At 40.5% G+C, this 11,591-nt stretch overlaps 1 protein-coding gene across 1 annotated transcript in view; it reads left to right on the top strand.

Annotated features, from left to right (window-relative positions):
- The first annotated feature begins 9,909 nt into the window (after positions 1-9,909).
- slc2a13 (solute carrier family 2 member 13) overlaps positions 9,910-11,591 on the top strand; it is a 69,623-nt gene continuing 67,941 nt past the window's right edge. The window contains exon 1 of the mRNA XM_022749562.1: positions 9,910-10,714. Within this exon, the coding sequence (XP_022605283.1) occupies positions 10,117-10,714 (598 nt within the window). The 5' untranslated portion in view covers positions 9,910-10,116. The remainder of the gene's footprint in view (positions 10,715-11,591) is intronic.

Genomic DNA, 11,591 nt, shown 5'->3' with positions numbered 1-11,591 from the left:
GTCCCTGTGCTATATACTCCCGTGGGAAATTGTGAGTGTGTCTATTTGTGTGTGAAGGACAAAGGGAGACCTCAAGCTGCATGAGGTCAGAAAACCTCTCAATAGAAATCCACACACGAATGGATGCACAAACACAGTCTAAAAAACTCAATATCAAAACAACTGTTAGAGGAGAGTTTGAAACTTGAGCCTGCTCTCTTATTTCTTTAAACCTCTTGTTTTCTGATACAATAAACACCAGAAATGGCACCTGGTTAATATCTGGGAGTTTTTATATTGGTTTTTGGAAGGAACCGAAATACTGTGTAGTAGTAAGTGAGACAGCCAGAGAAAGGCAATATGTCAAGTGTCACCAACCTCACCCCTAATGGCTAAAATATTAAGTCCTGTATTGAGAAAGAGGGATGCTTACTTTTGGCAAACACTGGTGAATCAGACAATGTCTTGCAGGTAAAGAGAGGTGAATTGAGCAATAATTAATGAGGCTTGGTAAATGCTCAGGGTGCATGAACCAGGATGTAGTTAGTTATTTTTGAGTAAGGGGGACATGTGAGATGACTTAAATACGTCCTGCAGCTGTTTTGATTTCATTTTATGCAAATATTTTATTCTGAGCTGACAACTGAGCCAAATGAGCTTAAATCAGTGAGGTGGTAAAAGGATTAAGTGGCAATAGTCAACACACCAGCTGGCTACATTGAACCTGAGATCTCCTAACTCACCACCTGTCAGTCAAGACACTTTCCGAATAAAATTCTTAGTGTGTGTAGTAAAGAGTACATTCACTGCATATCATGTAACTATAACTGTAGAAACTTGGTACTGCTTTAAGACAAAACTAAATTCAAATTGAAGTGGTGTTTTAAGTGGTTACATGTGTATCAAATCTGTCCAATGCTGGTATTGTTAGCAAACAAGTGTGTTCTTACTCCTCCAGCAGGCATGGAGCCGATTATCATTCCTTTGTGGTCATGTTTCTGGGCACTGGCAAATACATGTTTATAATATTCACTCACCTTTTAACACCGGTTTGGTCTCCACCAACTCCTGGAAAAACAAACAAAAACAAAAACTGAGTCCTTTTCCTGCTAGCTGTTCGTATTTCTTCAACAACTTGATGCCAACTTTGTCAGCCTTCTGTTGGCTGCTGGTCGGGTAGCACACTGGGTTTATCAGAGGTTTGTTTGTGTAAACAGCTGCCTGCTGCAGCTGGAGATGGAGTTAGTAAGAGTTAAAGAGATTTAAACAATGAGCTAAAAGGGGCTAAAATCTCTGTGAAACTGCAGAGTTAGGTGATAAGGCTCAGTGAGTTAATGCTGGTAACCCATTTCATTTTTAACATACTTTGATTTTAGGATGGAGAGAGCCATTTTACCATTTTGAACATTGCAAAACCTATTACACTTTAATGTCTTCATGCTAGATTGATATTTTTTGGTTACTAGGAGACAGGGGAGCTCCAAAAAAAAACTGACTCAACAGCCCTGACATTTTGTTCCTTCAAAACTAACTGACTGACTAACTAACTAATGTCTACTTACACAATCAGCAGACATGGAGCAAGTAAGTACAATATTCACTCTCGTTTTTGCTCTGCTTTGGCAAATTCCTTACAAAAATATTTGGGTTATTTGCTGCTGGCTGTTAAATTTTCTTTCACCTGCTAGCTAGTTGCAAAAATTGTCCACCATTTTGTGCTGGACAGGAAGCATACTGAAGGTTTATCAGGGATAACTGTGCTGTAAAACCTTAGTATTAAAGTGCTCTAAAATCAAAACAATGAGCTGAAATGGGCTAAAAAGCTTTACAGAACTGACTTACCCAATTAGAAGAAAAAACACAGGTTGACCTAATAACATTAATTGCTTTTATGCTCCTCACAAACCGGGGCTTCCTTATGTACTTTCACCCTGTAATGCTGTAAATCAGCTGCCCTGACACTCATTTTGATATTTCCTTGGAATGGTCCTGGTGGTGATGTGTTCGATTTCACAAGTTACATCAGATTGTGGAGTCCTGGTTAAAAGGAAGAAATGATCCTGTTCTAATGTCATAAACAACCCAATAAAAAAGAAAAAACACAGTGTAGACCTGCCCTTGTGACTCCACTGGCTGCTGCAACCTGCGGTTTGGCAATCTGACAATGCACCAGGATTTGTTATTTCTACTCTGGATTTTTTTCAGGTGTGCCTCTCTTTATCACTTATATCTGGCTGCAAAAAATACAGAGGCTAAATCAATCTGTCGCACAATGGGAGCTGTTGCCTTACAGCAGATCAATAAAGAAACACATCTGAACAGTTTATGCTGTGAGTATGCTGCTATGTGTACTTCTAATATCACCCTCACTTTTAGTCATCATGTATGAAATGATAAAATTCAACACGACAAACAAACATATAGAATATTATATAGACTATCAAAAAAACAAAATGAATAGTGGCCTTTGGGGGGGTGGGGCTTAGCACATCCAAGTCTCATTCATTAGGCCTGTATTACAAAATAAGCTTTGACATGTCACAGAAGAAAAAGTACAGGTGTAAATAATAAAACTGATGATGGCTGACTTCCTCCATAATCCTCTTTCTATAATGGCATATAATATTATAGGTCTTTGGGAGGGTCTAACCCTCCCTAACCCAAACTGTTTGACAATGTTCCCTCAACATTTATGTTTCCTACTTCTTATATTACAATGTTAAGACTTAACAACTGTTTTATTCTCAAATGTTACATTTATTTATTTATGTGTTCTACACTTGTGAACCCATGACAGAATTTTCAGGGAATACACAGCAAACTGAAAGTGAGATCCACTGGTTTCAGCCTCAGGAGATATGAAAGTTTGGTTGCTTAAGTAGTGGCTGTGAGATTCATACAGTAAACTAACATCATCAGAGCACTTTGAAACTGTGCACTCCTGACCTCTAGTGGCAGGATTCAATGAAACACCCACTCACATAACTTATAACTCACATAATTCATTGAAAATATCAATTTAGTGCAGAAATTGATCGAGTTCAAATGTATCTACAAAGTAATGGGAAATGAAAGAATTATCTACCAACTAATTCTTTTTTCTTTTTTTTTTTTAAAGAAGGAAACTTAACCAACTAATGAGAAAGCAAAGAGTTTAAACCTATCTACAGAGCAAGAATAAATAAAAGACTTAAAACTTTTCCAAGAAGAAATTAAGGAGTTAAGAGAACAAGGAGGCATACAGAATTAAAAAACATTCTTAAAAAACTGAAAAGAAAGAAAAGGGTTAAAGGAGGAAATGAAACATTTCTCTACCAAGCAAAATATTAAAAAAAGAAAAAAGAAAAAAAAAAAGGAAACTTATCAACTAATAAAAATTGTGTGTGTGTGTGTGTTACTGTTTCAACTACTGGCTGGTCCAGCCATGGAGCTCTGCATCTCACTGGTCACATCTCCAGGCTGTACGGACAGTCATTTAACCAGGCCATGAACATCATCGTCATCCACAGGGATCTGGTCTGACGAAGCAGCAGCAGTCTGAAAGAGCCTTGTCTCCGGAGGCTCCTGGAGGACTCCGGGCTCCTGCTCCCCTTCTCCTGCTGCTCGTTCCTGAACATTTCAGAGACACAGAGAGAGGAGGAGAAGGAAGGTCAGACTGGTTCAGCTACACCCTTTAGACTGATGCAGCAGAGCGGGAGAAATGTGTGTGGTGACCACTGACCTCAAATAAGAGCGGTTCTGACCGATAGAAAAACAGGAGGCAGGTGAAAACTAACACTTGTGTATACATTTGGAGTACTCACCTCCAGCTGGACATCTTCCAGTCCAGGGGCTGAGGCTCTGGTCCGACAGGGCAGCAGCAGTCTGACGGAGTCTTCTCTCTGCAGGATCCTGGAGGGCTCCGGAGCTGCTCTCCTGCTTTCTCTTCCTCTTCCTGCTCTCGGCAGCCTGTTAAACAGATGCACAGAGGGAGGAAGTGAAGGACCAGGTCAGACTCTCAGACTGCTGCTGTAACATCAGTGGATTAAGTCTGTGTGTCCTGTCTCACTGAATGCATCACTGCATTTCATCCAAAATGGCTTCTGTTACTGACCTGGGTGTAACGCTGCTCTGCTTTAAAACAGCGCCATCAAAGTGTGAACACTGGTCACAGTAGTTACTTAATGATTACTATACAAACCATTATTACAGGAATACTACAACTCCATAATATATACTGGTAGGAACTGACATTTAGTGAGTATAGAAGAAATAAACAGTCTAAATTTAAATCATTTGTGGGTAGTCCACTGCCGCACATCCCAACATAACTTACTAAAATATTCAGAGCCACTTGGTGGACATTCAAGAGCTGCAGGGTTTCCCAGTGTGTTATGGAGGAGGTGGACCACATTATCAATCATAGACCACTTCTGTTACATCATAAAAATGAAATCTATTACATACAGGACATAGCACATCCAGTGTTTAATGACTGGATTCAGTTTAGGACTTCAGATACTGACTCACTTGATCACAAGGTGTGTCAGAGTTACCACCTCGGCCCAACAGTGAGCTGCTACAGCCCACTCTACAAACCCCCCACTGACAGCAGTAATAAAGGTAAACAGACATGTAACGCTCCAGCACACACCTCCACTCCACACTTCTATCCACAGCTCTCATCATACAACCGCACCCACCGGTCTCTGAACGCCAGCGGACCGGACTGATCGCACGGACCGGACTGATCGCACGGACCGAGGTGCGGAACGATACGTCGTCAGCCGGGCGCACATTAAGACCTGCAAGAAGACAAACAATCAGTGGGTCAGCTGTCTGCAGCACATGCAACCAGAGAAACTGAAGACAGATGTTACCGCTGCTCCCAACAGGATGTGAGGGGAAGCAGCTGAATCTCCTGTGGGCAGATGTCTTGTCCTGTGTAATGCTTGGGCTGCAGGACAACAAACGGGATGGTCCTTTATCATCCTCCCTGGGATCATTGATGATGATGAAGAAAACCTTTACATCATCTCTCTGCTGAACGAGGTGGAGGGCAGAGAGCTGAGATACACTTCCACGGAGACTTCAGTCTTCATGGATGTAGACTTCCTGGCAGGAGCTGTTGTTCTCTGTATTCTTTCAGGATGGGACACAGAGACGATCTGCCTCCCACCATGTCTCCAGCAGAGGATGCTTCACACTTACATCTAATCCTCCCACATCGAGGCCTCACAGATCAGCAGAGCCTCAACCAGAGGGATGGAGGTTGGAGGCATTTCTACTATCTCAGATCTCCCCTGACTTCCACAGTAACACTACAGCTGATGCCCTTCAGGCCAAATGCAAATAAACTATTTTATGTATAGAAACAAGGAAAGATCGATTTTTTTTTATTCTCTAGTGTGACCATTTGTTCATAATTAAAATCAGACTTGAAATCAAGAGGCCACTGGGGCACCATAGTTAAACAAATCCTTTAAGACTTTAGATCTTCCCAGGTACATTTTCATTAGTTTTTATAATTATTTACATTATATATTTTATAATGTTTCTACATTAAAGTTTTCCACCTGTTGTACACTGTTACTTGTCATGTCATCTTTGTCCCAGCATCGCAAACATGACAGTTCTCTGCCACATGTGGTTGTGAGTGTTGATTTTATTTCAATCCTACATTAACAATTGATAATATATACGTAGCTGCTGTAATCGCTGAGGTTATGGGCATTCACATTTATAGTCATTTCAAAAAAACAGGTATAAAAACACTACATAACACTAAACACAATTTTCCAAATAATATGTCAGATAACTGCAAACTCAAAACAAATGTAACTGGACACACTTTCACTGTCTGCATCCCAAGATAGCAAAAGAAAGGTGCTTTACCCTGTCGGTGTGGGTGCTGGGCTCTCTCCAGTAGTTATGGCCGTGGAGGTGAGGTGGCACAACACCCATCTGTAACCATTAATATATAGTTTAGGATGGGACTCTGCTTATGCTTAAACCAACACAACCATATTTGAGTGAACACTGAACAAACTGGTTAATCCTTTCAATCTGCGTTTATAATTTATGTACTTAAGTATTTATTGCTGTAATATCACGTTAAACTTGACAGTACTGAAACACCAATAACAAAAAAGGGATCACTTTACTGGTAAATAGAGCAATTAATGTGGAGTATGACTTGAGAAAAACTCAAAGTGGGAACTACTTTATCTTAAACGAGTAATTGAGGCTGTATGCAAACGTGCAATTTGCAATATTTTGTTAATTAAACAAGTCTGAACCAAAGACTTTAATACTGAATGTTTTACATCGATGTCTCGAACATTCGAGGCATCGAAAAAAAACGGTTTGAAAAAAGTGGTTTAAATTATATTAAACTCCTCATATTCTCACATTTTCCAAGATAAAAAGGTGACAGAGGTCAACTGTCGTGCGCGTGGCTCCTTTAATCGTTGTTGTCTTCTTGCCTTTTCCAGAAATCGTCGAGTGAAAGTTTTTCAGTGTTTCCCCTCCAAGGGTCTCAGAGTGAAATGGCGGATTGAGAACGCAACCAGCTTCATACGTCAACACCAAGACCAGCTGCCAATCCAAACGGGACTGGCAATTTGAGTATTTAAGTAATTAATTAATTTAAGTATTTCTTTAAGGAAGTATTATTTTATTTAAACTCATGACACAATCTGAAAAAATATATTTTCCAGTTATTCCCTAAAACATTCCTTCAATAATTAAAATATATTATTTTAAAAACTAAATAAAAAATAAACAGAATTTAATAATTCTCAATAATTTTTAGTTTGTAGTCTGGGTCCTTGCTATAGGGATGTCTGCCCTACATTGTTGCATAGGGTAAATTTTCAAATTGGCAGATGTAAATTTACCTGTTGAAACATGTTTACTACCAGAGATAGCCAGTAGGGGGCAGTCACAGATCTGTTCGTGTTTCGTGGGCAAGTGTATGAAGCCATAGAGCAGCACCTCCTCCTCCAATAGGCCTATACTATTTTTTTTATCATCTTAAAAATAAAATGTGCTCAGTAAATTTCCTAGCAATGAAAGGTTATGCGGCAATGGGATATCAAGTGACACTGTTTAAGTGTAAAGAGTTTGCTTCATCATTTGAGGAGCATGAATCTGATCAACAAATTTTATGGAAACCTGCCAATATAATTTTGATATTCCTTGGGTATGATTATGTGGAAACGTTGGTCTGATGTTGAAAAGGTCAGGGGTTGCCAAATGTTTAGCTATGATTCACACCAAATTTGGGATTATCTGGCCAGCAGTTGCCAGGACAGAGTGACAGCCTGACTGACAAACATCGCCACCCTTAGGTTGTGCTACTAGCAGGGCTAAATCAGCTGGAATCACAAGGTTAATTTCCCTGGGAGAAACATTATAGGTTTTCACCACAAAAGCATGCACACCATATGTGGAACACTGTCCCATTATTGCCCTCCTTCTCTAATGGGCTCAATCATGAGCCATTATCGGGCCATACTCATTCTCCATTTTGTGTGACACCACTGTCCATATATTGATCCACTCCATACATGAATGCACATTATGGATACATTTACAACCATGTCATTTCAAGCAGCACATTTACAGAGATTATTTTTTGTGTTTTAAGCTTAATGAATAATGGAGAAGGTAGACAGCGATAATGAGTGTGTGAAGAGAGTTGTGAACATGACAGACAAAGGTTTTCATGGGACCATTGATACATTTTGTGCTTTAGAAGTCTTAAACTTTGAAAGGAGAGTGAGGTGTTATCTTGAGATTAAACAATGATATTTTGATAATCCATTGATTGTGTTTGATGTTTTTCGGGAAAATGCGATATATTGCTTAGTCCAAGGTTCCCATGTGCTAGTAAAGTGAATATTTTAAGATGTGGAGCATTGGTTGAACAAAAGAAACAATTTGAAGACAGTGTGGTTTGAGAAATTGTGATGGATATTTTTCACCATTGTCTGATATTTTACAGACATTTATTGTAAAAGAAACAATTAGTAGATTAATCAACTATGAAAATAATAATTAGTCGCAGCCTTAAAAAAGATAATTCATTAAACTGTATCGCCTTTAGTCTTATGTCACTCAACAACCATTCGTTCTTTGGCATTGTGTTGGCAAAGCGAAACTGATATTGTTACGTGCAGTCGAAATGGTTAGTAGATCAATTAGTCGAATGACAGCAAATAAATTGGCAAATTTTTAATAGCCAGTTAATGGTTTCAGCTTCTCAAATGTGACTATTTACTAGTTTTCTTTGTCTTCTAAACTAAAGGTCTCTGGTTTTTGGACTGTTGGTTGGCAAATACAAGCAATTAGAATATGTCAGTTTGGGCTTTTAGAAATCGTGATGGGTATTTTTCATTATTTTCTGAGACTTAATGGGCCAAACAATTTCTAGATAAATAAAGAAAGTAATTTAAGTTATTGTGTTACATATCTCCCAGTATTGATCATAAAGGTGTTCATTAGGGAGTGTCATGGTTTGCCATGGCAGACACTTTTTGTTAGTTTGTTTGGACTTTTGTCACTTCCTGTTTTATTTTGTAGTTGGTTTCCTTGTGTGTCTTTTACTTCCTGTCTTGGTCCTGTTTCTCTGTGTGGTGATTGTCTGCCCCGCCCTAATGTGTTTCACCTGTGTTCAATCACCTTGGCCTCCCTTGTGTCTATATAGTCTCTGTGCTCCCCTTTGTCTGTTCATGTCTGGTTTGTCCTTGGTCTGTTCATGTTGCCTGTTCTAGCGGCAGTGGTATCCCGTGTCTCTGGGTGTTGTTCCTTGTGTGCCCTCGTGCTTCAGTTTCCTGTTCTGTTGGTTCACCCTCTTTGCAAGTTCCAATGGTTTCCAGATTACTGTGACATAGTAAACTGAATTATCTTTGGCCCTTTTTGTGACACAATATTTTTGATATATATATATATATATATATCCATTGTTTTGGTTAATCAAAATGATTGAATATCAATGGACAAATAAGATGAATGCACATATTGGGGATATCTAACTATATACTTGCAGCCCTTTTTGCAAAGACCACATCAGAATTTCAAAAGTTATAAATCCTTTTCCAGTCCACCTGTTTTTGTTGATCTACCAGTCTGACTTCACAGAATTAATTAGCCTATGTGAATAAAGTGGACAATACCTTTCACTATAGATTAAACTCTATAGTGGACCTGAAAGGATCTCGCATTCAAAAAGTTTCAATATCTGAAGACAAACTTTTCATAGTTTAAAAGAAAACACTGAAACATACTATGTCGATTCAGTTCCTTTGAGATGATCAACTGGTATGTTTAGAAAAGTTCCCTCTGCTCAACAGAAACATGGACCTGTAGTACTATAGTCAGTGCTGCAGAGGGCAGCCGTTTCCCTATTTTACCTGAAGCTGCCTGTTGTAGGAGTATTTCAGGTGAAACATGATGCTTATTTGAAATGTTTATAATTTATCATTAAAAATATGTATTTATATTTTTATATATTAATATATATATTAATTTCATAAATAGGTTATCTACATTAAGTATTCTATTATTTGTTTTAAGAAAATTGATGAAATTTCGTCAGTTTGCAAAAAGCTTACATGCATCATTATCATGAGCTCTCAGTAAACAGAAGACATGTACATCCTAATTACCCTATATTTCAATAGGGAGTTCGTGTTTTTACTGAGCTCATTAATCTATGGTTTTTCTTTTAAATATGCAATTTCCAAATTGAATTGTAGCAGACTATATCTCTCATCACAAATGACCCACTCTCTCCACTCCAGCATCATGCTTCCAAAACAATACTTCTTTGCGTCATGCCGACGCTGGTAGTGACGAACTGGTCCACTACACTCCTCCTATCTTACCTTTCCTCCCCAGTCCTCTTCAACTCTCTCATCAGGACCACAGGGATGTGATACACTGACACACACAAGGCTGCAGAACAACTTTATTCAGCAGCCAGCGTTATATTTGGGAGTGGGGTTTGGACAACCAACTTGGCTGTAACTCCAGACTGAGGGGGGGTAAATTAGTTAAGTGGGTGAGTGTATTTTGGTTTTCTTCTTTTTTTTTTTCTTTCTTTTTAAGCAGTAAATACAACTCAGCAGCCCTGTCCTGTGTTGTATTTCCCATATGTCGCGGAAGCAGGTCGACCATGACTACAACCTCCGGAGTATGAGCAACCTGATGGGCGAGCGGTGGAAGAAAGTGAACGACGGAGGAGAGCGGAGTCTCATCAAGGCTCCGTCCAGCGCCAGCATCAGCAGCCAGGGCGCCTCCGCCGGAGCTTCCGCCGCAGGTGCCCCAGCAGCACCACCACCACCACCAGCAGCCTCTTCCTCCTCCTCCTCCACCACTGGGGACCTGGAGAGGGCTGCCCGCAAGCAGTTCCAGCAGGATGTCACGCCCGGCTTCGTCTATGTCCTGGCCGTCTTCTCCGCCCTGGGTGGCTTCCTGTTCGGCTACGACACCGGGGTGATCTCCGGGGCGATGCTCCTGCTGAAGAGGGAGCTGGACCTGAGCGCCCTGTGGCAGGAGGTGCTCATATCAAGTACTGTGGCCGCGGCTGCCCTGTCTGCCCTGCTGGGCGGCTTCCTCAACGGGCTCTTCGGGCGCAGAGTGTGCATACTGTTGGCCAGCTTCTTCTTCACCGTTGGGGGGATCGTGCTGAGCACCGCCCCCAGCAAAGAGGTGCTGCTGACGGGGAGGCTCATCGTCGGAGTGGGGCTTGGTAAGACGTGTGTCGTCATGATTAAACTAATAGATGCTTGTTTTAGAATTTTCCCTTTAGTCTTTGCAATATAGGAATCCTACAGGCGAGAGTTAAAGCCTGTTTATGTGAAAGCAGGTAAAATATCACTGAAACTAGTTTTCAGTTACATTATAAAAAAAGACTTCATTGCATTAAGACTGTCACTGAGGTAAAAAACAAAGTTGCTCTCACTGGAAATCAGTGGAATTATCTCACACCACTGGCAGCACTAATGATAATGTGATACTTTATTGATCTTTGCTTTAACACTTGCCCTGCACTTGCTGTCCATCAGAAAGTTCAAAGGTCAGAATCAGCTTAAGTGCCATATGTCTAAAAGCCTGCTCTTTTCACAGTGGTTTGGTTTGCTGCTCTCTGTCCTCCCTCTGCCTCTTCCTGCCTCAGGCCTGATATTTGCAATTACTCAGAGCTTCTGATTACACAGCATGGTCCTGCCGCTTGCTCAAGCTGCATGCGTCTGACTGGCAGACAACTTGCTGTCTTCATTATTATCCTCATTATGATTATTATTAGATTTGTGTGGGTACCATTAAGTGATAAAAAGAAAAGTCAATCTGACTGACAAATAAGAGGCGGATGATATCCCAGCACGCCCAAAGGAAGCCGAGATAAACCTACAAAGCACACGGGAGGCTTTCAGTCTCAGTAAGGTCGCCTTCATTAGACACTGATGTCAGAGTTACATTTAAATTATTTCCCCCCCCCCCCCCACACACACACACACACCTTTGCACATTCCCTTTCTGCTCCTTCCTTCCCCCACATGAATATTTTTCACTCTCTGCTTTCTCCCCTTTGAATCGTCCCTCCCTTTGCACGTTCCTCCCTCCGCCCT

The sequence above is a fragment of the Seriola dumerili genome, unplaced genomic scaffold (assembly GCF_002260705.1).
Source record: "Seriola dumerili isolate Sdu_G_001 unplaced genomic scaffold, Sdu_1.0 BDQW01000138.1, whole genome shotgun sequence".
Lineage (NCBI taxonomy): Eukaryota > Metazoa > Chordata > Actinopteri > Carangiformes > Carangidae > Seriola > Seriola dumerili.
Note: the sequence above shows the minus strand (reverse complement) of the source record. Positions and strands in the feature narration are given on the sequence as shown.